Source organism: Oryzias latipes, chromosome 9, assembly GCF_002234675.1.
Source record: "Oryzias latipes chromosome 9, ASM223467v1".
Taxonomy (NCBI): Eukaryota; Metazoa; Chordata; class Actinopteri; order Beloniformes; family Adrianichthyidae; genus Oryzias; species Oryzias latipes.
In genome coordinates this window covers 12,420,447-12,448,364 of record NC_019867.2, presented here as the reverse complement: position 1 = coordinate 12,448,364, position 27,918 = coordinate 12,420,447, and the positions used below count along the sequence as shown (strand labels likewise).

The following is a 27,918-nucleotide window of genomic DNA, read 5'->3' as shown; positions in this document are numbered from 1 at the left end:
CGTTTATTGTTTTTTTTGTTTTTTTTATTTCGACCACAAAATATAGTTACACCTTAAAATATACAAATCACATTTGCACCAATAATTTGTACTGTTGTTAAAGAAAGATGGCTTTAAAAAATAATAATAAATTGCTAATAATTATTTAAATAAATAAGATTAACCGTGTTCTAAAAAAAAACAAAAGTTGCACGTCATCTACTCTTTATTTTCGTGTCCTGAGAAAGCAGTTTTTGTTGTGATGACAAAATGAATAATAACGGTAAGAACAGGGTAATAAGGGTCAGAGTTCACCTCATGCACCTGCTCCTTTTCTTTCCAGCTGCTGTGCTTATAGTTTTCCATACTGCATAGTGACTTCTCTCCTTGTACTGGGTTGTGACATATTGAAGACATCCGGAAAAGGCTAATACTAATCATGTATAAATTGGAAATGTATCAGGTGGTTGGTGTACAAAGCATGCATTTTAAGTAAACTTCAAGGATAAGGCAAACTAACATTTCCTTCCACACAAGGAGCCACAATCTTCTGTAATTGTGGGGATAAAGTTTGTATTCTGCTACAAGAAAACCTACAAGTTAGGATGTTTTCTTTCCTTACTGAAAAAAGAAAAATCTTACCGATCATTTATCAAAGTTACTGCCAATTTCTGAAAATCTTTGTGTCAACAACAACTGGAAAAGGACCACTTTGTAAAAACACATTTATATTATTCCCTAAACTAACTATAATAAGTTAAATTGCTTGCTTTTAAATAAATCAATATATGAATTTCTTTAGTAATAACCCATGAGAGAAAGGTTTTACCCTTGACAAACCATAGAAATTAGAAAAGAAAAAATAAAGGGACTATTCTTCTGGAATGTAAATTGACTTAGAAAAGTCTAATACAAAAAAAATCTGTCACTAGCTCACAGATAGTGGTACACACATGCCTTTTAAGGTGTCCGTCCTCTAACAAAATAGCACCCTGCTTATTGGAGCAGTTGTCTGCCACCTGTCAACTCTCACTGCGCTTTTTGGAGGGCCCATCTTCCAAGTCTGATCAAGGTTTGTGTAGATCCTGAAGCTCCGTGTAAAATCGGAAGTCTCTTTCCTTTTTGTTTCCTTTCTGATGCCGCACACAAACAGCTGTCGTCCAGTTCAGTCTGATGCTGCTTGCTGAGAAGTGGCTCTGAAATTGTTGGATGAGTATTCTCCTCTTCATCTAGAGTAGAAGGCTCCTCTTTGGACTTTTTTATTCCTTGTTCTGTTTATCAGTCTGGATGACAATGGAACTAAGATTGACAGCTGGGGAGGAAAGTTATACAAGAGCGCTAGAGATGAATTTCCCATTTTCTGCGCCAAAAGAAGGGTTAAATCAAGCAGTGGTCTGGGGCAGAGTGGGGTAGGTGCTTTGCTACATCGGGGGAACAACCAGGCCCATCATCGCTGGAGAGAAAAAATATACAAAAGCCATGATTCAAGCCTGGCAGGTCTTTCATTATTGTACATCCAGCAAGCGTTTTCTGTCTGGTTCAGTCATAGCTTTCCAGTTTGTTAGTAGAGGGGGTTAGACTGCATTCGTGAGTTCAGACAGCGGCGTCAGATAGTGAGTTGGATGACTACCTCTGAAGCTGTTCCCCGCTGATGCGGGACAGGCAGGGGAGGGAGAACCTTGGGGCCTGAGGACAGGAGCAAAAGCGCTCTTCTGTTTAGCAGCAGAAGGGAAGGAGGAGAAAGGCAAAAGAGATGATGAGGAGCTGGAGCTTCCTGGTATGGTGGGGCTGGAGGGCATTACTGTGGAACAAAGGTCAACAGACAATGTCAACCCAGAACTTTACAGAAACTAATTTAGCATTGTGATGAGGAGGTTCTTACTGTATGGAGAGCTTGTGGGAGAAGCACTGCTGAAGCCAGGAGATCCTGGAACTCCTAAACTTGTCATGGGGACTGTCCCATATCCTCCAGTCATCCCCCCACTGCTGCCATAGCTTGACTGCTGGGGGGTGGAAGCAGATGGGTAACCCCTGGGAGACAAACTGCTGGGGTTTCGAATGTAACCTGGAAGAGAAATACCGATTCAGTTACGTTCTTCAGTTTTAATACAAAAAACAGAGGAGAACAATTTTCGGAATAGCTCATTCACCTTGACTGCTCTGTCCTGGCTCCCCAATGCTAACACCTAGCTGGGAGGGATAGGAGCCCAAACCCATAACGCTGCCATGTGCTGGGGAGCTGGGAAGAGCTTGCAGCTGGCTGTGAGGACGGGGGACACTGTAGAGAGCCTCAGCGATGTCAGCGGCACGTTTCAGCAGCATGTCCTACAGGAAATCAAGTACAGTGATCAGCAACCCTTATGGAATGTGAAAGTATTAACAGCTACTGATGGGCTGACAGTGTGTTGCTGCTGTTATTTTTGCCAGCAACAGGACAGCGCACAGCTCTAATTATTGTCTAAAAATGAGAATGTGAGAGCTACACCCAATTAGGCCATTAAGTACAAGTTACTCAAACAGTTCTGCTGACAATTTTCTGACTTATTCTGCTGCACTCAAGTGTTTTCATTTCATCGGTGGACTGAGAACCTGCTGCCAAACAACCAGGTGTCTGCCACAAACTAAAAGTGCAGTGTCGTGTTTCCATATTGTTGTATTTAATTGGCTTTATCCTGACAACACAGCATCACAGTTCCATGTAAACTGGTCTGACAAAATGTCTTAACTGTAAACCTTTACTAAGCTAAATTAATTTAAAAAACATACAAGTACACAAACACAGGCTAATTGAGCTGCAGCTTTACAATTGCCAACCCTTTTCACTTTTGTCATGAAATTTGAATCGATCAAGAAACCTTCTCCGTTTACCTGATTACTGTGTGGATTTCCATACAGGGCCTCCACTAGATCTGCTGCTCTTTTCAGGAGAATCTCCTGTGAAGTAAACATTCTGTTTAATTTATTCCATAATAACACAAGCTGGACAAGTCTATGAAAATTTCTCACCTTTGCAAGTTTCTCTGGATCACCAGGATGTCGAGGAATCACTTTCTGAAGGCGCTGGAAACCGTAGTCTATGGTTGGTTCATTAAGTGCTGAAAAGGTATTCAGTGTGTTAATCATAATATTTTCAAAACCTCATATTTGTAAAGTCTGTAATTTTGGTAGACTTGGAAAAAAAAGAAGATGACGATGCAACGTCATACCTGTGTAAATGAAGCGCCCGGGGGCTCCCTTACAGAACTGCTTCGATTTGTAAGACAGTGTGACCTCCACGACCCCCGGGATGTGGCGAGGAGGCGTTTGGACTCGTATAGCATGTGGAGTGATCAGCTGAGCGTGAAGTACAAAAAAAGAAAAACTGTGTCACAAACCGCCCTTTGCATGCTTTGTAAATATTTACGCTCACAAAATACTTTGGTGAGATTAATGTGCTGAACGTGCACATAAATCATCCAACGCCGAGACAAAGCATACGTTGTGTATTTCATTTCAAAATATGTACCCTCAGTCAGTGAGATGTTCCAAAGATAACTCTTACCTCACTCCACACTAGCATGCTTCCAAACACCACCTGTAGCCCATCGAAGAAGTTCTCCCCGATGACTATGACCATGGCCCCGCCGGTGGTCCAGCCCTCGCTGGGACTGATGGCTTTGATACATGGCGTAGCTTAAAAGGACAGCAGAGCATGATTTACTCAATACAAGATGTGCCTCGGTTAGAAAAACACCAGGTCAAGGCTTAGTATTGTTGTGAGGCTGACAGCAAAGGTGTGAAAAGCAAAGTTCAATTTCAAATTCAGATTATTTTTTAGCAGCTGTGGGTTATTTAGGTTTATGATGTAGCACAATCCATGAAAACTTAAAAAAAAAAAAAGATCCCTAACTCAAAACCTTAAGGCAGCTACACTAGAAGGGACAAAAGTAAAATGCAGGACACATAAGTCGCAATCAGAGGAAAGACAACTTTTGTTTTTGAAGGTAAATCTTAAATCATTGTAAAGCAAAGGGAGTTTTGTAATTTTTGTTCAAAGACTGATTAAAATTTCACAATAACCATGCACCTTTACCTTTAATTTTGTTAATACATGCAGTTTACATAAAGCGACGTGTGATAAATATTTTTGATGTTTTCTTTAAACGTCCCTTAGCACCACTGAAGATGCCTGGAATGGCTATTAACAAGACTATGAATGAACATTATGCAGCTCGGGTACATTCTTCGGAAAAATTTGCCCCATGTTCCTAGGTGTGAGTGACGGCAGAGACATGTAATAAAAAGAAATCAGATGAATGAGGTGTTGCTTTAGAGCAGCAGAGAGTAGTCCTTACCGTATTCCATAGTATTCTCCACAGACTCTCCTGGCTCCAGCCTTCGAGCTCTCCGACCGTGTTTTGAGTTGTTGTGGACAAACATGTTGTCAGACACGGCGAGGACATGGCCATCAACGCTTATGGTGCTTGATAAGACCACCTGGACGAGGAGAGCAAAGAGGGAGCATACATTAGAATGTGTGGAACATAACTGGAGCCAAAGCTCTGGTTACTCCTTGGGAATCCCTGAGCAACTATTTGTTTCAGGGATTACGTTTCTGAGATACATTCTCTGAATCATTTTTCTTCATGGTTAATGTGACATCGCTGGGATTTCCATACTGTGTCTGCATTCCAGGGATGACACAGAACATCCATCCCTCATCTCCTCCTTTAGCTTTCCATATGGCCTGTCCACTGCCTCTTGCCTAACATTTGATTCACACAGCATGCTGCAAACTTGTTGTCTCCTACTAATCCCACAGTGACACAAAACATATGGAACAAATCCACTATTTAAGCCAACCGTTAAAGTAGTAAATGATTTATGGTGTCTCTAATTTGATTTTGTGGCTATTGTATGTGTGAGTTCCATTGCAGCTATTGAGAGGAAACATGGATGTAATGAGACTTTATACATATCTATATACTGCATGTATACACGTGTAGGGGAGAAATGCAGTTTGTGGCTAAAGCAAAATATGAAATTATTTATAAAAGGGTCTGATCACCTTTTAACCTTCAGATGAAAGTCTTAGGCCCCCAGGCTCATAACTTCTCAGCATGTGTCACAAGAGTTAAAACAAACATGGTGGGAGATAGAAGGAGCAAGAAACAGGGGAAAAGACTGAGAGAAAATGCCAGACTGAGGCCTCTGGTGCTGAAAGACGGTAGAGGAAGTAAGGCGGGAGTGTCCCCTGTGACCACTTCCTGGGTCATAGAGCATGACCTCCTTCATCTGGAGCCAATCACTCTATTCTTGACAACTTCCTGAAACACCTCAGCCCATTTCCTGTTCCCCAGCAACCCCAAAGATCATGTCTCCCACATATCTAACTCTTTTCGTTTGTCTTTCCATCGCTTTGACTTCTTATTGATTTCTGACTTTCACCTTTAGTTCCCTCCACTAGGATCCCTTTTCCAGGAACATTTTTCCAAGGGAAAGTATGTGCTATGTTTGAATGTGTGATTAAATACTATTGAAAAATGGAAAAATGGATATTTACCAACTTATTTAAATTTATTTTATTCACAGTGCCATATGATCGTGTTGCTTTTTTCCAGCAACGTACATACTCATATTCACAAAAGTGTTCTGTTTTTTTGTACCTGAAATCTCCTCATATCCCTTGGGTTTCCTGCTGTCTTCAGACAATTCTGGTTACATTTCAGGAAAAACTTCAAGAAAAACCTAAGAGGGCAAACAAAAGGGCACACATTAAACATCAGAAACAAATTTTACACAAGAAAAATAAAATCCCATGAGTGATTATTTGCCATCCTGGAAAATAACAACATTCAAGTGAGATGTTGTTTTCCACAGATACGCCTGCGTTCATGATGGAAGGTGTGTTATGTTGTTGTGGCTCTGTCAACAGTCTCAGCTAGTCTTTTTACCTGATAGTCACTGGTAGTAGACTTCAAATCAAGTTATGAAATTTTGAAACACAGAAGTATGAAAAGTGCTGCAATATTTCCAAGTTAAGCTGCGACACTGATGTAGGCCAGCAGACTCCAGGGATTCCCCCAACAATGTTTTCAACCCCCACCTGGGATTGGGGAGGGAACTGAAGCAGGGACAGCCACGGAGAATGTGGAAGTAGGAGGTGGAAGGACGAAGGTACTTATAAAAGCACTTACACACTTCTGTGGACGTGAATTTTGTTTTCTGGTTAGAGTCTCACCGCATATTTAAATTTACATTTCATTGGAGTTGACAGTGATTGCAATAGCCTCTGCTGTACCGGAGAAAACCTGAAAAGCTGGAATAAAAAGGAGAAAGGGAGACTACGGGGAGAGACTCCAAGTCCCAGGTGTACAGGGTTCGGAAACACAGCCAGCTGCCATGGCAACACAGCTCTGCCGCAATCCCAAAGTCCCAATGCTGAGAGGCAAAGACAGGAATGGGAAAAGAAGGCAACAACATGAGCACATTCCATCACTGAAATCCAGCAAGAACATGGAAAGAGGCTTTACAAACCAAGAGCTTCTTTAGCAGGTGTAGATTAGGCTAAAGAGATTCATTTAAAGCCAAGGGTGAGGAAAAATTAAGCAGATTTGCATTTAGAATTAAATAAATATAGGCTGTCTTGTGGTATAATTATGGCAGATTATTCATTTCTCTATTTCACTTCCATAAAAACGTGCCTTAGTCCTGATTTATCTAAAACTCCACTATAAATCAGCGGTGAAGTGGAACAGAGTACAGAGTACTCAAAAACCGCTCATTAAAATACTTGTAGCATATGCTAAGTCACTGTTGAATATTTAGGTTACACTTCTCATGGAGATGAATAATTACTTGTTTATATTTCCGACTTTACATTTATGTTGCAAAACTGAGCAATGAATCAGAATAATCTTCTGGTCTTTAAGCTTCATTTTTACATTTTCATTTTTGCTAACAGTCCCCCTTATATCTCAGAGGAAAAACACGCTGCAGTTGCAAGTCATATTTTCAGCCTTTTTTGATGCTTTCAAAATTTAGTTTTTAACACTTGAAACACTGCTCAAATAAAATGAATTTACCATACCTATGAAGACAGAAATAAAGAATCCTAAAACTTTAATCCTCCTTTCTATCATTAAAAATCATAAATAGAATAGAATAGAATAGAATAGAATAGAATAGAATAGAATGCCTTTATTGTCACTGTGCACATGTACAATTTGCATCATACGCGTATACAATGAAATGAAATGAAATGAACAGTGTAAACGAGAAAGTGTAAACGAGAGCAAACAGCTCTACTAATAGATAACTTTATTTTTGCATTTAAAGAAAATCATATATATTCTTTTTAGAGAACTCAAGCATGACTCAAAATACTGTTTACTTAAGTTTTAAAGTCCCTCTCCAATCATCTTTGTCATCATGATAAAAGTATTATAAAAGTGTTCCCAATGGTCTTTTAGACATTTTTAGCCAAAATGTAAAAATTGGCATCGTGTCTTCAGAATGGCAGTTGTTCATTAGAAATTTGCCTCTGAGTTGTGGGCTCATCCATCTGTTCACCCACTATCTTACAGTCCCTCACAGCCCCTACAGAACATTAGCGGTCCAACAACAATGGCGAGCAATATTTGAGCTATCCAGCCATACAGTTTTGAGCCAGATACCAGCTCCGACAAGGAACAGGAAGACGAAGATGGATCTATTTGTTTGCAATTTTTAGAAAATATCCTTTCCTCAACTCCTTTTCTCAACAATTTAAAAAGAAAGAGTTTGGGGAGAAGCAGAGAGTCTTTACACATACTTGTTTGGATAAGGGAACCCTGACACAGTCACTTGAATGCTTTTGTTAGGATTAATTATAATTTAATGATAATAATCATAATAATAATAATCATAATCATAATCATTTACTTCTTGACTCCTTTTAATCATCTCTCTTCTAGTGTTTAGGTGTGTTGCTAGCATGACAGATATAAATATATTTTCAAAGACTAAAAAAAAGGGGGTAAACACAAACAGCCACTATAACTTTTTCACATATGCTGAATAAAAATAAATTAATTGTTTTAATGTTTTTTACACTGTTAAAAATATACCTTTAAAATTATACATGTCATCCAACCTAAGTAGTACTTTAAGTGCAATGTCCAAACTCTTTTCTCAGAGAACATGTGGGGGGGGCACAAAAGAGTCCACTCCTGTGTATTATCAGGATCAATGTCTTTACAAGTTAGCATTTCAAGCTAATGTCTTCCTAACTTCTGCCATCACTCTCATTTTTCCACAAACACTGAGACTAAAGAGAAAAAAGCTGCAGAATAAGGTTTGAATTTTTTGGCAAGTTTCAATCCCACCCACATTGTGCTCTCCATAATTCATCTTAATGTATCTTTTTTTCAAAGGGGAACTTCAAATTGCACCCAAAGCAATGAATCCCCCCAACAAATTCTAATCTCTCTCATTTTTCTTAAGCTTTTACTCACTTTTCTTCCATCCAGTGTGAAAAGGACCTTGTTAAACCTGGTTCAGTTCCAAGAGCCTTTCCATGTTTTCTCTTTGAAATATTTGGTCAGTGGACAATCAATATTACTGTTGGTATAAAAATATTACAATTTATCAGTGGGAACCTGGAAACCTTAAAACTACTCACATCCCAGTTCTAAATGAAGCCATATGAAAGGACACATCCATGTTGTATGTCTTTCCATCTTTTCTGAACTCATTGTTGTCATTCATGTGGGAGCCATGATTAAGGGTTATCAGGATTAAAAGTCCTTATTTAGCAAATTGATCACACATAGAACATTATTTAGTTATTTAATCCTAAGGACAAAATATTTTCTAGGTTGTGGAATATTAAATCACTTGACATTTCAAAAGATCTTCCACAAAGTGTTTCTTTCACAGTTTGCCATCCGCTTGTTTACCGAATGACAGGACAAATGCCAGTAAAAACAAACTTAAGAAAACAAATGCAAAACACTAACTTAATGGGTGTGTACATTCATCAACCAGAATCAATCAGCATCCATTCCAGCATCTCTATCATCCATTTCAGCATCCATCCAAGAATCTCCATGATCCATGTCAGTATCCTTCTCACAACTTATCATCCATTTCACCATCCATCCCAGAATCTCCATGATCCATATCAGCATCCATCCCAGCATTTCCATCATCCATCCCAACACCTCCATGACCCATCTCAGCATCCATCTCAGCACCTCATTATTCATTTCAGCATCCATCCCAGCATCTCCATCATCCATCTAAGCATCCATCCCTTCATTCTTTCCTGACATTGCGCACTTTGATCGGGTTTTTGACCTTGTTTGTTGACTTTGTCTTATCATTCATCGTCCACATGATCTTTCCTGCATACATGTGCACACTAAAGTGTCCACATGTGTGCATACACTTTCATTTTAATGACAACACCCCCCTGCTTTTAGTCAACTTTTCACCCCCCTCTTAGTTAGTTCGGACGCATACAGCTGCAAATGCTGAAATTAAAGCGAGACATTGATGCATATATTTGCATGCATTAGCTGGTTCCCCCTGCCCACTTAACATGCAAATCTCCCAGCCCCGTCGCCTCACACCTTCTGCCACACATTCATTTGCTGAATTATAATTAGACTAATCTTGCATAATTAATAAGAAGTCGAGGACCCTCTGTTTTTTATCCCCCTTCTCTATTGTGGTTGCAAAAGTTGAACATTGCTGTTGTTTGTTTTTGTTGTTTGGGTAAAATAACACACTCACACATTCTCATCCAGCGACAGGAACATTGAGGAGAACATGCAAAGAACCCATTTGATCCTAGAGTCAGCAGGAGGTTGAAGATAAAAGCTGTTTTCAAAGATCTCTGTTGGTACAACTGTATCCATGGTTAGTAAATTGTATATTAGACACTCGTTCATTGTATAATTTCTTAAAACAAGAAAATCAGGAATTTTGGAAATGTTGTGAATTATGAAAGTTATAAATTAACTTTTGAACCAGCTGCAAAAACGATGAAAATTTTTTTTAGACAAGTCAAGGTTTAGAAATAAGAGTTTCCCCGTGACTTTTATTCTCTTAACAATAAATACAAATGTTTTTTCTTTGTATATTGCATGTGGTCATCAGTATAAACAAAGCTTTGTAAAATCTTCACATTTAAATCATGAAAAACAAACAAACACCCAAATCCAGAGATCATTTTACACTGTGGCACCACAGGGAGTATGTTTTTCTTTCCCCTTTCTGTCTTCACTTCAACAGCTCTGTCAGAGCCTTCAATCCCTTTTGTCTGCATATGCATCAGTTCCTAAGACAAAACACGGGCCTCGCTGCAGGAGTCCAGCATCCCAGTAGCAACAACTTGCTTAACTAAAACTAGTTCAATAACCTAACAGAGAGTCATGACACTCAAAACAAAGGGCTGCTAGTTGTTTTTTTAAAGCTTCACTCTTTAAAGCGGGTGATGGGTTTCACATTTCTCAGAACACGGGGCATCTGTTACACATAAGTGTTTGTCGCTCTGCTTTACATATGGCTCTAATCATGATTTGAGCGCCTAAGCTGGACAAAAAAATTCATTGGCAGTCATCAGCACTAATCACTGTTGACTTAAACTACCTTTTCACGTAGTCATAAAACACATCACTCTCTGTGCTGATTGTAAATACAGGTTTACTGTTGGTGGTGGGTCTTGATGTGGTGCTAAAGGTCTAATGAAGAGTGTAAATTAGCAGCAAAGCTAGATGTCTTTCTACAAAAGGAGAAGCCCATTGTTTTACTGAAGCTAAATTGAGCATTGAAGCTCAATTTAGTCATCAAAGATCAAAGATCCTTAAGTTTGAACTTCAGAAAGAAGTAATGTAAAGTAAGGAAGGAAAACGAGATGGCACAACACAAAAAAGGCAAATTTTTGAGTGGGAGTTTGTTTTTATCACCCCCAAATGTGTGACTCCTGCAAATATTCAAAAACAAAAATATAGGGAAAATGAAGAAAAAGAGACAGACAAAGGTAGAGAGCAGGAATGTGGACGTCCTGTATGCAGGGCCATCACTCATCAAGCATCCCCTCTATCTCAGCATCCCCCCCCCAGCCGCCACCCTGAAAAAACAAAACAGTGTCCTGACATGGTGGTGGAAGGGAGCTGGAGGGAGGGCTGGAAAATTAAGAAACCAGATGTGAAGCATTAAAACATACTGACATGCTAAGGGGGTTTGCTCTGCCACGCTCACACAATGAGAGCACTAACTCATCCAGCAGGCCGAAATACATGTGTCGCACAAAGGCTGTGCAAACCCCATGCACGTGCATGAGCTCCGAGCCCAGTGTACACAAGCAGGCAGCTATTTGTACACAACTGTTCTGTTAAAGTATAAAAATGAGCAAAATTGTTGCTTAATATCTAAATACTGCACGTGTACGCTGATTTTACTAAAATATCCCCGCAGAGAGTGAAAGCAGGCTGCTTTCTTGGATTAATTAGTGTAAATGCAAATAAATACATATATCATCACATATAACTGTATGGATGTGAATTTACATACCCAGGTTGAGGAGTGACAGACGGTGATTTGTTTACCTCCATGAGGAGAATTGTGTTTGGGGGTTGTGTATAATTGTGTGTTTGTTGGATGGGGGCAGGGTTGGAGGTAGGTAATAAATACCCCTGGACCAGGGTCTCCTGGCAGACTGGAAGCTAGACTGGTCACCAGGGTTAACACCCGGGGCACACGACCTCTGACACTGCTAATGGGGCACAGAAAACCCTCCACGAACTGATACCCCCGCTGTCGCATACCACCACAGGACCTTTCACACCGGCCTTCCAAGTCTACTCCCCTCCTCCTCCTCCAAAAACATACAGACATATCTGTGGCATCAGCTTCACTCCTCCAAGCAAGCATGCCACTGACAAAGCCGTTTTAGAGCTCTGCCTCAAATCACATGATGTCTGTGCCATCAGTCACCCAAAACAGCATTTTATTTATTTACCTCAACTTATACAGACAAATAAACCTACTTCTCATTAGGAATAGAGCATCACCTCTATAAACTGAAGACGTTTAAATGCAATAAGTGCACACGGCTGAAGAAGAATTTATACTACAGTTAACTCTTGGGTAACCGCTGGCATGAAAAATGAAATTTTACATCTCAAAATGATTAAAATCCTACAACAGTAACAACAGCTGTGTGTAACATAAAAGGACAACACGTTTACACTCCAGGGACTACTACAGTTGAAGCAAAGTCATATTGTCATGCAAAGTCATGTTTTTTTAAATATATTTTAAAACATCATGTCTTTTGGTTTGTCTGGGACTTATAACATTTATTTTTTTTATTCATGTTTAGACTGATACTTCAGCAACATGAGCTCAGCTCTTGTTAACTGAGCCTATGGTGCTTTGCCTCTTGTATTGGTCTCTCCGTTACCTCCCAGGCTGGCTTCACCTCTGCAACCTCTGGCCAAATACCCCCCCATACCTCTAAACCTGAGAACTGTGATAAAGCCAAACATTTTCACCGCCAGCACTGATTTATTGGGCTTGGTACTGCTGTAAAACCGGCAGGCATGCCACCACAAACCTGAATGTGGCACAGAGGCTCGCACAGGAAAAGCATGCTAATAGAAAAAGGTGCACAGGGTTTTCAGCAAGGCATCTCCTGGGTGCAAAAAGTGTTTTTCTGCATAACCTCTTGCCTGCTGCTAAATGTGCATTTCAACAATTTTAAATGAATTAAGGCTTCAGTCTACAGAGTTGAGCCAAAAGCCTAGATTGCCTCCAGAGCTTTGCCACATGGGACTGCATTCACTCTGCCAAATAGATGGATATGGATGGGTATTCAGTCTGGAGAACATGAATTCACAACCAGGACAGGGAATAGAAGTCCCATCAGAGGCCTGACCTCTCCCAGCATGCTTGGTGTCTCCTGTGGGACGAGGACTCAAATTTACTCTCACAACTGTCAGATGGAGACACGCAGCACCCTCAACAAATGAGTAGATTTCAAACACACCGGGTCATCCGCAATAAAACAGCAGCCTTGTTACCTTTTCAGTACCCTTTCAATCAATCAGCCACTAATCAGTCTTAACAATAACGTGTGTATCAAACCCCGACCCAAACCTTCCTGTAAGAAGAACAATGAATGTGGGATGGATGCCACAGAGAGGGAGATGAGAGGAAAGAGAAGCAACAACAGAAGGAGAAGAGATGTCTTCTTAATTAGCCAGTAATGATAAGATCTGACAAACAACATCTGTTTCCTGAATGAGGATGTGGGGGGGCAAAGAAGAGGTTTCTGAGAGAGAGCTAGAGAGAGGTAGCGGAGAGGACATGAGTGAGAGAAGCGGCTAAGAAAAGTGTGAAGCCTAGACAACAGGGACCTGCTTGTAAGAAAGTAAATGGGGAGTGGAGGGGATGTGTGTGAGGGAAGGAACGCTGTGTAGCGTGACACAATAGAAGGACGGAGGATGAGAAGTATTACAGAAGTGAGAAAAAGATAGACAGGGGAGGGAAATCTGACAGGGTTGAGGGAGTCGAAGAGCCAGGACGAGTATGACAGACAGAGGAAGGAAAACAGATCAAACTGAGAGAAAACAAGGCGGATAGACAGACGCAGTAGAAGGTGAGCTGGATAATAGTGCTGGAGGAGGAGGAGAGAAGGGAAACACGAAGAAACAGGAATGGAATCACTCAGAGGTCCAGGGTGCGGTAATTTACTGCCCGTAGCTAATACACAGCAAATGTGTGGGAGCCAAGGAGTGTGAGAGAAGAACGGGAGCCGGGTGGTTGAGGGGAGCTGAAGGGAGGCCAGGCGCTATCAGGGCTCTCAGCATGCCTGCTGGGAGCCTGTCAGCAGTCACATCACCCCCTGCCCTCAGACCTGACAGATTCATCAGGACCATTACACACACACACCGTCACATACTCACACACTGGCACTCACACAATTGTTCAGTCACCGTTGTCCTCAAGCTTTTCATGTGGTAAAGCACCCAACACTTGAAATGTATCTATTCTTTAGAAAGTTTACAGTCAGAACTGTTTTGCCCAGTTTAATGCCCAACTTGAAACATTTAACACTCATCCCATTTGTTTTATTGGATACTTTTCTTGTCAGAAAATTTGGACATTTCTTATCATTTTTTACAAGAGTGGATCCCTCAGTTTAGGAAAAAAAACATCAGCTTCTGAAAAATGGTGTCTTAAATATACACAGTACGTAATTTCTGGTAATTGTTTCTAAAACTGCAAAAATGCTAAAATAACTATGTCTTAAATTAGAAATAATTAGAAAGAAAAGTTGTCAACTTTGTCTCCACCCACAGAAAAAGGGAAATTTGCTAAATATTACAATCATTTTAATTTAAAACATGTACCAGGTTATGTTACATGCTTGGAAGGCATCAGAAATTATCATCTGGGTTTTTAAAAACACAAGTTGCAATGACTTGATAGAAAAATTCAATGTAAAAATGATATTTTTTCAATTTTAGTATAACAATCCTGCATTTTAGGAGAAACTATGTTGCCCCAAACTATCAGTGGCACTTTTTTATATAGGACATATGCCCGACATATAAATAAAAGGGTCTCAAAAGGTTTTCAGAAAAATAATAATTTTTAGAGAATTCAGCCTGTGGAAAGGCATCCTGTGTGTATCCAAGATCAACAAGAAGAAAACGAAAGGTGACTTACGGGGGCTGCTCCGGCACCAGGGGGCATTGTTAAGTCATTAGTGAAACTTAAGACCACAATGGAGGAGTTTGACTTTGCCCAATGACACACATACACATTCAGGCACACACACAACTTCCTAGCTCCTCCCCAAGCAGCAGCATCCAGCCAAAGAAAACAGCCCTTGTTCCTAAATACAACCACTAATTGGCCTCTGACTCCTGGCCCACCCACTAACACACACTGGCACTCATACAAACAAGAGCCTAACTGCTCTGACAGAAAATCCTCTTAAAAAATAAAATACAAATTCAGTAACTTCATTAAAAGTAAACTTGACAATTAAACACTTCTTCATATTTACTTTAAATTGGAAAAGTGCTTTCTACGGTAAATCACAGCAATCTTCCCTCTTCTGATCCACTGAGTGCCCCTACTTAATCCCTTCACTGCTCAACCAAAGGTGAACCCTATTAGTGGTCAGATAAATGGGAGGTTTTGCCCCAGCAGCTCTGTGAGAGCAAGACCGTTCAAAGTGCCATTGAGCAGCAACTCAAGACTTCTAATTTCCCCCATGCCCCTTTGCACCCCATCCTCTCTACAGGTCCCCTGCTGTTTCTCCACATCAGACCTGTGGTAGTTTGTTCCTATTTCCTGTCAAAACAGAACTCTGCTCTTTCTGCTCTCTGGCTCTCACTGGCCCTTTTGCAAACTCTCTAGAAAAAACAAACCAGGTTGACTCCTTGTGGTGAGGTCTGAAGGCACAACGGCTGAAAAAGAGCAAAGGTGACTAAACACAAACTAAGCCCATAACCTGCTACACATTTTACACTTCCTTAGTACAGAGGAGTTTAGGACCACACTGCAGAAAGTAGTTTGATGAAAGGTCCCTGAACCTCTGCAGTCTTAGTCAGGCTCTTGACATTTGAAACAGTACCTGTCAGGGAAATCGATATTCAAGACATTGCATTCTGTCTCCCTGTCTGTCTTTGAGTCATTGTGCTGCTTCTGTTGCCCCGAGGGAAGAGCATCCCCATGCTTCCGTGCCAGCTGCTCAGTGGTCCGGCCTGTGTGCCCCTCTAGAGTGTGAGGCGCTGTGTCGCCCTGCTGCCTGAGGGGTTCGCTGACAGGGGGTCTAGCGGGACTGGACAGTACCACCCCATGGGGGAGAGACCTGTGACAACAGACTGAGCAGAGCTGTTTGTGTTTGTACACAAGAGTGACAGACAGGTTACTGGGGTGGTTTATATCAAAATCCAAATTGTTACAGCAACTAGTGATACAACTGTGATCTCCAAAAGGACGGTTTCAATTAAACAAAAATTTGTGTCTTTTCTGATAAACTTCATCAGAGAAAACTGACCACCTCAAAGTCATGACTGATTATTTCCAAACAACTCACCTCAATCAGAGCTTGTCTCAGCATTTTTATTCGTTTATTGTTTTTTTGCACCCATCATTTTATGCTCATTACTCAAGAAAATTACTCTAGTGCAGAAGTCTCCAACCCTATTTAGGGCACGGACCGTTTTGATGTCAGACAATCTTTGCACAGACCAGCCTGTACGAGGCTGAAGTGGGCATCTGACGTATTTTTTTTTTTTTTGGCCTCTAGTTTCCCTTAACTTTTGAAGGTAAAGTTTATCTTCATCCTCTGTAAAATATCTGCAGCTGGCTTAAGCTCTATTTGTTCACTAGATTTTGTGAAGGAACCATTAAAATGTGGTATAGATTTTCCCTTAACCTGTCAATTTCAACCTTATCTGACTTTTAAAAGGGACGGATACAGAAAAAAAGACTTTCCAAAGATGTTTGTTTTTTTGATATTTATAGCTTAGGGATTTAAATTTAACAATCAGCACAGCAGCTTTAGAGTCCCACTCCAATCATCTTTTGATCTATTGTAAAAGCATTTCAAATGGTCTTTTATCTATGATTATGCCACTTTTAGCCAAAATAAAAAAAAATAAAAACTGTGTTTTTTTCTAGGACATAGTTTCTGCAGAGCGGCAGTAGTTCATCAAAAATTTGGATCTGAGTTGTGGGCAGAACTGTTGGTGCAGAATAAGCCTACCCTCATTTCACATCATCCTTTGTTTACAGTCTCCCCTACTAGCTTACAGCCACTCATACCCCCAACCTGACATTACCGGTGGAAAAAAATAGAGCAATACCAGCTCAGACGAAGAAAACGTTCACGGATATATGTCTGCAAGTGGATTCATCAGAAATGAGCAGAGCAGGGAGCTTGTGACTCACTGACTGTATAGTGCCTACATCACAGCTACCAGCTTTTTCCTACAGCATTTTTTCGGCTGCTCCTGATTTACAATGATTTGAACAAAAAAAATACTCATAAATGGAATATTAATCCTAATTTTTTTATAAATGTAATCCATCATGTGACCAAGTGACAACATGTCAAGAATGAGTCAGAAATACTGAGGAAAATCCATTAGTTTTCAAAAATATAACTTCCCTCAGAATCAGATTCTAAAAGAAATTTAAAAAAATGTAGATTGTGTTCTTTTTCTCTGGGCCTGGTGACAACTGTCCCACAGCGTGGTGCCAATACGTCTCCTCCCCTGTGTGGACGGTGACGTTGGGGATCGCTGCTATAATGGACACCATCAAAAGTTCCTCACATTGTTGACTGGAATTTTGATGCCCACATCAGTCCTATTCTTGAACACGTCACTTGGATCTTGACCAACAAAATATGTATTTCTTTTTGTTTAAGAAACTCTTGGATAACAGGCCCCTTTAATATCATGTCATAGCCACCACATGCTTAATCGCTGCTCTCAACTGCTCTCAAAAGATTCATTTGTAAAAGAAAGTCTGAATACTTTAAAAATACTAATATTGTTGTTTGTCCAGCTTTGTGTCTTTAGCCTTGTCATATCGCACTCCACACAATGGATGAAATTGGCTAAAAACCCTTAGGAATCAGGGTGAAGTGGAGTCAAAAGCTCAGGAAGGTATTTTGTTTTAAACTCCAAAACCTGTGTCCAAAACTAATTATTCAAAAGCAGTGACATAGAAAGATTAATGTTAAAGTTGCAACTAAAAATCAAACAGTTAAAAATTCTTCTACTGAAGTTATGGGAAAGAGCCTTAAAAATTACATCAATGTCTCACACATAAAACTCCAAAATGTGTATATAGGACCACATAACGGGTGACTTGGCGGCAGAATTTAAGTATGCATCTGGGAGAGGAAAGGAATTCGACCCCTGACATGGCCAAAAAACATGTTACTGCATTTATTCCATGGTTGATAGTTTAATGTTCTTTTCCCAAAGTCCGTCAGCTTCTATTTTCTCTCATATTGAAGCAAAAGGATATAGGGGCAGCTGTTCCCCACCATTAGCTGGACGGGGAAAAAATAATTCAGTTAGGGCAGGTACAAAAGTAATATCACTCATTGCTTGCTAAACTTAAGGATGATTATGAACAAAAAGAAAAAAAGGAAGGGAAATGCAGGTTTGACCACAAATAGCAAATGACAACAAGGGCGACAAACATGTTGATTTTGAGAGTTTTAAGGCTCAAGTCAAACAAAGGCAGGTTGATTTTCATGAAAGTAAAAAGAAGCAGTACTTGTTTGTTAAAAAAAAAGGCTTGTAGTATATACACACAACTAAAATCAAGACTACAAACAAAATCAATACAACCCACAACCTGAGATTAAGAGTAATGGATTCCTGTTGGAGCTGAGCTTTGGAAGTCTTTGCTCTGGACAGCTAATCGCTGTTTGAATAGTTATAGAAAAAAAAACATCATTAGGACATTTGGAAAACACATGAATACTGAAGTGAGTTATTTAAGGCAAAAGTGCATTTTTCCATGATCAAACTAATATGAGACCATATGAGAGTTTTGTTAAGCTCATTCTGAGCACGAAGAAGGAACCATATTGACAGCATTGGAAAATTGTCATTGATTTTTCTTTTTTTCTCGGAGCACCGGCTTGTTAAAAGAAAAGAACCCTCTTAGAAACACGATCAATTAGTGAGATAGTGCTCGCCATTGATCACCAGACTGCCCCTCACAAGGCCCTGGCCTTACGATGGATCCCTCCCCACACTCCTTATGACCAACTATTGATCTCAGCTTCTTAGCCAAATTTAAAAGCACACGCTCACACTGAGGGCCGAGCACAACCATGCAAGCCACACGCTCTAATACTAATACTGACATCTGCTTGTCTCTATTGTAAAACCCATGGTTTTCTCATAAATACTGAGACCAGCTTTGGCCCAGAACCTATATATTTTCTCAGAGGTCAGAGGTCAAAACGCTAATAACGCCCTCATGAAGAGATCTGCCATGAAGAATGCTACTTTGATGAACCTTGCTACTTTATAACTTTCACTAATTTCTTAAAACATAATTATTAAGGTCACTGTTTAAGTCTAAACAGTGGTTTTTACTGTTGATGCAAATGGTCATCATAAAAATGTTTTTTTATTAAAGTTCAAGAGTAAGAAAACAATTTTTTAAATTCCCATTGTCGTTATCAAATACAGCTATGTGTGTTTAGCTGTTGCAGAGTTGAAAGCTGACATTTATGATGATAAGCTCAGATTTATTCACTTGAGATCTAACTGTAAACTGGTCCCTCCATCATTTAAAGACAAGTGGCCCTCTGCAAAAACTCACCTCTCCTAAAATAAGTCTTCACCAGTGCAAATATCTGACAAATATCAAACTATTACACACAGCAGGCATTAGATAATTTTCTTCAATGAGCATCTTGACTTATCTCTTTGTCAGCAGCCGCTCTTGCCCTCTCCATCCCTCTGTCCCTCCACCCTTTGTCCCTTCACCCCTCCCTATGGATCAGCCATGATCTCCTCTCTTTCCCTTTTCACTCAAATCAGGATTAGGGTGGAGGGGGGAAGGAGGGGATGCTGCTGTGCTGGCAGCAGCAGGAGGAGAAAGGGGGAGAGAAAACTGAAACAATATGGAAAGGAGATTAGAAAAGTGGGGGTTCGGGCCGTTTGGGGAATTGAAAACTCCCTTGTGCTTGGGTAGGTGTCCTAATGACACAGCCTAATTATGGCAAAATTAGACAGGGTACAGGGAATTGGGGGTGGTGGTGGTGAAAAAGCGAAAGGGGATAAAAAAAAAGAGAGAAGCAAGGGAATAAGGCAATAGGGAGTGAAAATGGTAAGCTCAAAGGAGCATGTGAGAGCAAATGAAAAGACCTAGAGGGGTGTGCCGAGGTGCAGATACAAACCGGGGCACCGTAGAAGGGAGTGCAGGCCCGAGAGTGTGAGAATAAAGAGAAAAGAGGGAGGAAAAGGGAGGAAAGCTGGGCGACTGGAGCGAGTGGGGCCCAGCACGCTGAATGTTAATTGGAGAACAGGTGTTGGGGCTGGGAGCAGGAGGCTGATTACTGCAGCCACAGAAACAGGCCGTCTCCTTCATACACACCCACAACTGCACTCTCAGACACACATCCTTGTACACATGAATAATTGAAGCTCCAAGAGGCAACTGGAAACAAAGGTCAGAGTCGGGGTCATGCAGACACATAGACAATTGCACATACATCCATATACATGCATAAATAAAGATCCAAAAACAAGTATAGATCCTTCTATTTGCACACAACTGCATTTGTGGTGTTTGGCTCTCATATCATGCCAGTTACTTTACTTTCCCTTCTCTTTCACTCCAGAAAATGTGTCTGCCATGGATGAAAGGGTATCGTGGTCATGCAAAACCATACAGGCTTTTCAGATATTAACTAGCCCGCTAATAGGTTCCTCCCTCAGGACGAGATTTCCCAGGACCATCAAGAGGGAGACACCCTCGTCAAGCCGGGATGTGCCCAGTGTGATTAGAGTCAATGATTTCATTTAAATCAATCCCTGAGTGTCACACTCGTCTATAAATGCACACAAGACAGTTGTGTTTTCCCCCCATCAACAATCAGGCTGAGAATGAGTTCGGTTGTGTCAGGAAGAGGTATAAAAGGGGGCGGAGAGGGTTATTGTGAGACGAATGTGCTCTGGTGAATGAGAAAAGCAGCTGCTCCGACAGATTCTGGGAAAATTTTAAAGACAACAAACCAATTTTTTTTTTTTAGTTATATGAAAACTATCTTCAGCTGAGATCCTTGGAGACACACTGTCAACAGGCAGCCAGCTTGAACTGAAGAGAGGAAAGAAAAGGATCCTTGATGTGTGTGAAGTGCTTCCTACAGACAGCTGCAGGGAAGGAGAGAAGGAAGAGGAGCAGTACAGGTGGAAGAGGTGAGGAGAGGCTCCGCTCTGACATCACAGAGAAACTATTTTCACATACGGTCAGCTTGTGAGCATTCATCACAGGTCTAATGCTAGGCAGACGGTGTGAGGCCTCCAGTAGACGTGAAACCTCTCACACACGCTGATTACGGGGGGGTTCATCTGCCTTTGAGCTTGATAACTGGCTGTCAGGGTTGGGAATTTATTACAAATGTGAGTCTGTCCAGAGGAATGGAAGATACACATGCTTCTCATTAAAAGAAATCTGTGCTTGAGTCAGGTTTCAGGTGCAGTGTCAGAACAAGTGGACAAAGTGAAACAGATCCCTGAGGGTCAAAAAGAAACCAATAGATAAACTGGAAACTGAGGAGAAAGACTTTTGGCACAGCAGCCTGCTGCCATTCGTGCAGGACAAACAAGCAAGAATATATCACAAAGTTCATCAACAACTTTGGAAGCTGCTCATCTCATTTTGCTTTTTACGATAACTGTGTCAACTGTGGCACAGTTTTTTCAATCTGGTGTCAGATATTGGTTTCATCTCATTACCTGTCGATGATGACTGGATCAGAGGGGGTCTCATTTCGGTTGCCACAACTTTTCTTCTCGCAGCAGCGACTGAGAAAAAAAAGAAGGGGAGGGGGAGAGAAAGGAGAAATATTCAGAACTGGAGAGAAGAAATTAAACATTTGTCTAGCCCATCCGCATCCACGGGCCGAGACAATTCTGCCTCACAGTTGGCCGAAAGCAACAGACAAAAGAGGCATGAGAGGGGTGGAGAAGAAGAGACAAAAGAATTTTAAAAAAGGAAGAAAAGGTACAACAGCACACCCTACAAACAGTGAGAGAGCATTCAAAAGTGAAAAGCCAGCCGGGCAATCTGTCACATTGATTCTAAAATCAAACGCAGCCCCCATGCAGCCTCATTCTGCGTGTGCACACACACACACACACACAAACACGGTCCCACAACATCCTACCATTCGTCAGTTGTCCTGTCCAGGGAGCCTGCTGGCCAGCCATCCACTTCCCCCTCCTTCCCAAAGTCCCCTTTACTGCATAACAAAAGTGCCCCCACCCCTAACCATCTGCCACCCCTACACCTCGCCTCAAACCTCTCGTGTCCCAGCTTGGCCCTGCCCTTCCCCCCTCCGCCCCCCTGTCAGACGGCCTCACTCCCCAGCTGTGCCGCTTGCCCTCTGCCTCCTCAGCTCTGTTATTAGCCAGCTGTGAGTCACATTCGGGCATCTGCTGGCTGCACAATGGCAAAGCCCAGTCCATCTCAGAGTCTCTCCCCGTGTCCCGGGTCTCCATCCTTTCCCCTACTGCCCTTCAATCTCGGGTCACTGCCCCTCTTCCAGACTGCTCTCCTCATCCAAAACCCTCTCTTCATCTGTTTGCTTTCCCCTTTTCTGCCCTGTTTTAAAAAAAACGACTCCTCACCAGATTTCTTTTAATATTGATTTTAAATCTGGACTCGATTACATTTCAGGATAGCTTGTGTGAAGGAGTGTAGGAGTTATATTTCAATGAGGAAAAATGTTCCCCTGCAAGTGTGGAGCTGTTTGCGGAGGTCTGGCTGTAAAACCCCAGGCCAAAAACCATGAGGGTCCAGCATGAAACAGGAGCTGGTCCAACAGCATGCTGGAGTAAAGCAAAAAGCAGCAGGGGGTTACCACTGTTACAAGAACGATGACAGCCTGACTGGAGTTATAGTTCAGCAGCAGGAAAGTAAAAAAAAAAAAAAAAGTTGAGCCTCAAGTGTCGTCCTGAAACCCCATTTCAAGCTGACTGAGTGAAAACAGAGTGAATAAAAGCAATGGATATTTGGATTTAGTCCCTGCAGGGAAAGGTTTAAGACAGTCTGTGTGTGTGTGTGTGTGTGTTAGTGTCACTCACCTGCACATGACCTCGTGTGTGAGCAGAACTCTGCACATTTCTGGGTTCTTGTTTTGTCCTTCATATGATATGGGCTGATAGAAAAAGTACAGAGCAATGGGAAAGATTCAGTTTCGGGAAAAAACAATGAAGTTGTATTTATTCAGCTGAGAGTGCAGTCATCTTGAAGAGGACTTGGGGAAAGTTGACCAACCTGCTTGGTGACAGAATCGATAAGACGTGCATAGAGATCTTGTTCTGTACGGACTCCTGTGCAAAAAAGACAGAACGTCAAACATCCCTTTAATCGAGAGTATGTGTATTTGTTGTGCCAATATTTTCCTGTGACCAAAAAAAACAAACCTTTTTAAGTCTGCTTCGACTGATTTATCTTTTTCAAAATTGAAAATAACTGCAGATTTGCTTAAAAAAATGGATGAACTTTGCACGGACTGTGTGCAAAGAGAACATGACTGGCATGCATTTCTGTCATGCTTTCTGAGAGAATTCAAAGTTATTTGATGTTTGATCAAAATTATTCATGTCCTGGTTTGAGGTCAAAAACTTCTCAAGATTCTCATGACTCAAACTATTTTTTGGGGTTGTTCATGTCTTAATTTAGAAATTTTTTCAGTGATAGCAGAGTACATGGCAAATCAATAGAAATATATGATCTGTGGATTTATTTTCACATGTTCATGACTTTTAAGTTCATAAACAGGTTCTCCAGAGATACCTGGACCTCCAGATGCTTTCATCCCTTTATTGTACATATCAACAAAAGAAATAAAGATGTTGCTTCTTGAGGGAAAAAGCACTAACCATGGATTTTCTCATGGAGACTTCGGAGAACACAGCTTTTAAAATATGTTTCTCTCATCAAAGTTTGGATGGGAATGCCTTTGATATATCTTGGGGGAAGATGAAGATATGGGAGGATGAAGAGGAAGTGCTTAAAGTGTGCTTGTGTTTATGAGTATGAGGGGGTTTGTCTAGCACACATCTTTTATCTTCTCTCCCAGGGGTGCTGATGATGGCAGAGAAGGGGCAGCAGTGGCTCATGGGAACCGAATTTCTCAGTGCATCTCCCTGAACTTATGTTGAGGAAACAGGAGTGTGGGGGTGAGTCAGGGGTTCTGGTGAAGTGGCAACTTGTAGCTCATTTGAACATTTCAGAGAAGTGAGGGGAGGAAGATGAGGAGGTGCAGGTGTGTTTCATGCTCATGTGCTGGTTTCTGTTGAGCCCTTTAGACCCAGCAGTTACTCTTTTACTGGCTGAGATGAACACAGTTGGAAAAGTTCTGTTGAAACCAACTCACCATTGCTGTAGAGGAGCTGGAGCTTGTAGTGAGTGCCGTTGTTGGTCTTTTCTCCCGTCTGTTCTTTGCAAAACAGGTAATACAGACACACGGAGCAGAACAGCACAACCTCGTGAATTTGTGTTTAAATGGGCACAAATGGGTCTGAAGCACAAACCTGCAGATCGCACTCTCCATGGATCAGCTTCAAGATCAGAGAGCTCATGTGCGAGCGCACTTAAGCTGAGTACTTAACCTTGATTTGGATGCTCTTTGTAGAGTTCCAGCTCTCATGTCTGCAACAAAGGTCCTTAAACCCTCAGATCAAATGCCACGGTTGTATGTGTGAGTCTGCGCAACCTGTGTGTGTGAAACTAAGCCGCAGTCGACCTTGACTGAAAAACTTCCTTTCCACTTTTCTTCCATCCCCTATGCTCTGCCTCCCTCACTTTTTTCCACTTTTCCCCTTTCTTTCCATGTTCCGCCGCTTTCCTTCTCTTCTTCTACCTCTACTGGTCTTTCTAAGTGGTCTCTGAGGAATGCTCTCTGGTCCAGTAACCCAGGAGGCTGGCATCACAGAGATGAGCACAGGAGGGGAGGAGAAAAGAACAAGTACACTGAAAAAGAAGCTGAAAGTAGACAGAGGCAAAGAATCTGTGTGGAAATTAAGATGCGTGAAGATTATCTGGAAAGTAACAGACTCAGAGCTTAACGGGCGGTGTGAGACTGAAGCTCCTCAGGTGATTGATAGGTGACTGGCTTCATAACTTCTAGGAATACACACAGAGGTGCATTTGTTTTTGCCACGCCGTCACTTTACAGCTGCATAATTACGAGGCAGATGCCAGGGTAACCATGCAGAAAATGAACTTCTCCAATGCCACCACATGAGTCAGCGCTGGCCTGTGTGCCACAAAGAGCCACAAAGTGAAACTGCTGCCTCCATGAACTGCAGCTGGGAAACGATGCTTGAGCTTCAGCTTGAGGGAAGAGTGTCTGCGAGTCTCCCTCAAAGAGCACAGGTGCTGCCCCTTCAGGAGGATGTGAGTGACCAGGCCTGAACAAGCCTAAAGTATCCGTCAACATCTAACTCCACACTGCTCCCCTCCAACCTGAGGAATCCAGCTGCCAACTGTTTAAAACTATGGGAGGGGGGCATAAAAGAACAGACTCTTTGATGAGTTCACTGTATAACTTAATGGGAGCAAGCATCATTTGCATTTTTTAAAAAGTAGTGATGTCCACCTAATGAGGCAAGCTGCTAATTAGTCATTTTCTTTTTGAATCCCACTTCATCAGCTCATTGAGGGTAGACCTTGTGTAAACAGGCAGCCATCAGCTGTTTCCGATGTTTCGCTTTCTGGGTGAGACCAATCCCAAATGCAGCTGAAAATCTGTCAGTTAGATTTTGGAGACCGTGTTTGCTTTTTGAGCCTCTCAAAAGAGGTGCTAAGATTAAAACTATATACACTGATGAGTAATGAGCAGGTAGAAAAGTCTCACGCACCTTTTCATGCTCAACAAAATCCACAAAAGCTGTCCTTTCCACCTCCACAGGCTGGCCGTGTCTGTCGTACAGAGCCAGGACAAAGTGGAAGAAGTTGGACTTGCGCAGATTTGAAGGCGGCTGCTTCTCAAAATGAGCCCTTGACAGAGCAACTCCGCTGAGGAAACAACAGGAAGAGACATCAGAAACCATAATGTACAACAAAACTCAGAGTTCAGAGACTCACTGCCTGCATCTTATCTCAGTTTTTTGTTCGCTTTCTTTTGTTTTTTTGTTTGTTTTTTTCTAATTGAAATTAATCAATGCTGGAAAAATATGTCATTTTATATTTAAGAAAAAAGGAATGGAAGATTTAAAAAAAGAAATGTTTTTAAAATTAAATTAAATTAATTAAATTAAGAAAATGAAAAATACATTTAAAACATTTTCACTGTGGCAATTGACTTACTGACTCAATAAATATGAGTAAATAATAAAAAGAAGAAAACACATTTTGTGCTTTGTATTTAGATATTACATTATACAAAGTAGGCAAAAAATACAATAATGGAATAATTCATGACTGATCGTTTGGAAAGAAATAAAAGGGAAAAGACTTTAGATGATCATGTGTTTTTTTTTCTCTCCCTACTTGATATGTGCAACACAGAATATGAGAAATGTTGCATTTTTATATGCTCCACATTTTGGAATTGAATAAATTTGTACAGGGGAAAAAAACTTCAGATCGAGAGAAAACGAATATTTTTAGAAAATCAAACTTACCGAAAAGGCCCTTAAATACCTAATTTAAATGCAATAATGTCTTTTTTGTCACTCTGAAAATAATTCTTTAGGTAAAAAAAATAGTGTTGTTTTTTAATGAATACAAAAGTATTTTAAAACAATCGAAAACAATTTTGTTCATGTCAAATATTTAAAGCCACTCAACATAGTTTGATATTTGATACCTTTGTCATTTCAAAATGGAAACTATTGGATCAAATGCGTAATTCACAGAATACATTTTTACTTCTTTTTGTTTGTTTTTGTAGAATATGGTGCTGCGTTTGTGAATCTTCACTCTGTTGCAGCAACTTTGTTTGCAGTGAGTTTGGAGCAGCAGTGAGCGCAAGCGCTTTGCGCGCAAAGGCAAGTAAATATTTCATGGTTTAATTTAATATCCATTGTTTTACTTCCAAAGATATTTCGTTTCTATTAAAAAGGCTTTAATTATTTTGTTTGTTTTTTAAAGGTTATAGCAAACATATATTTTCTAAAGATAAATCCTTTTTTTATGAAATCCCCCAAACTTTCGTGAATAAATACAGAACTCACACGTTTTTTTCTCCTTGTCAAAGTCTTGATTTTTCAAACAGATTAAAAAACTTTAACCTAGCATGACGAGTATTATTTCGTTTTTCTGAACACCTTTCTACGAACAAGAGTTTTTTTTTTCAGTTTCGGAGATTTTGAAGAAGATTCGTGACGCATTTGCAACAAGTAGTTTAGATTGTTTTGATTTTCATTTCAGCTGCTGTGCAACAATAATTCATTAAAAAAAACAATTAAACTGTTCCAACCAATTTGAGTAAACGTAGTTCATTAAACAAAGTCAATACAGTTCTGGATTAGAAGAGTTTAGACTGTACCTTTGCGCTGCAACGTTCGCATCCACAACTCCAACATTACGCACCCACGAGCGGACTGGATCCATCTCTTCTCCAAGACTTCTCTCTTTTAATCCGCTAACTTCTCGTATCAGATGTTCCTGGATACCGAACATTTAAGCCTTGTCCGGGTGTTTCAGTGAACTTAAGTAACTTAAAAGGACAAAATATGCGCTGGTAATGCAGCTGGAGCACTTTAAATTAAACAACAGAGGATTCCCCTTGAGGCGCAGCGCTTCTCCAGAGCGCTTTGGGATGGAAACAATAGAGTTTCAAAAGGGAAGATGAGTGATGCCGTGTGTAAACTTAAAGAATACAATCCTTAACTGAAATCCAAAACAGATTTTCTGTCAATGTTCACTCGGCGGTTGTAAACAGATTTCTCCACGGATTGCGAGCATCCTCCACGAGCTTGCCTCTCCCTGCGCGCAGCTGTTCGTGTGCTGGGTTCGACTGCGAAGACAGATGAGACTGAACTGGAATCGAGCGAAAGTATTTTTAAGTACGTGCAGAAACTCTTCCTTTGTGGCAAGGCTAGATCGGATCAAAAACAGCTGATCCGACAGCCATGGGGCTAGTAGTGAAGCAGTGATTTGAAGCATCAATGAGTGCCGGGATGGAGCGTGGAGGAGGGGCCTTGGTGCCATATGGGGGACTGATTGTTGAAATGG

At 40.9% G+C, this 27,918-nt stretch overlaps 1 protein-coding gene across 2 annotated transcripts; it reads right to left on the bottom strand.

The window, feature by feature from the left end:
- Window positions 1-27,900, bottom strand: LOC101161895 (transcription factor COE2). 2 transcript variants are annotated; one of them, XM_004072364.4, is made up of 16 exons: window positions 27,230-27,900; window positions 25,599-25,755; window positions 24,113-24,170; window positions 23,008-23,063; window positions 22,815-22,888; window positions 21,465-21,533; window positions 5,625-5,706; window positions 4,314-4,455; window positions 3,521-3,651; window positions 3,186-3,312; window positions 2,986-3,074; window positions 2,848-2,913; window positions 2,130-2,304; window positions 1,862-2,044; window positions 1,610-1,780; window positions 1-1,432 (listed from the first exon to the last, which is right to left on the bottom strand). In XM_004072364.4, exons 1-16 carry the CDS (start codon window positions 27,361-27,363, stop codon window positions 1,401-1,403), a joined length of 1,746 nt encoding a protein of 581 aa, XP_004072412.1. In that variant the 5' UTR covers window positions 27,364-27,900; the 3' UTR covers window positions 1-1,400. The 2 variants fall into 2 exon arrangements, with proteins under 2 accessions (XP_004072412.1, XP_011477442.1); XM_011479140.3 differs by having other exon boundaries at window positions 1-1,780; window positions 27,230-27,898.
- Window positions 27,901-27,918: the final 18 nt, after the last annotated feature.

Bases quoted from the DNA above. Each gene is read 5' to 3' on its own strand.
- LOC101161895 (XM_011479140.3), bottom strand. From the start codon at position 27,363: ATGTTCGGTATCCAGGAACATCTGATACGAGAAGTTAGCGGATTAAAA. The intron at 5,707-21,464 runs GTAATGAGATGA...TTGCCCTCTTAG, and splicing joins GATCCAGTCATCATCGACAG to GTTTTTCTTGAAGTTTTTCC. The intron at 3,313-3,520 runs GTAAGAGTTATC...CTTCACGCTCAG, and splicing joins GCATGCTAGTGTGGAGTGAG to CTGATCACTCCACATGCTAT.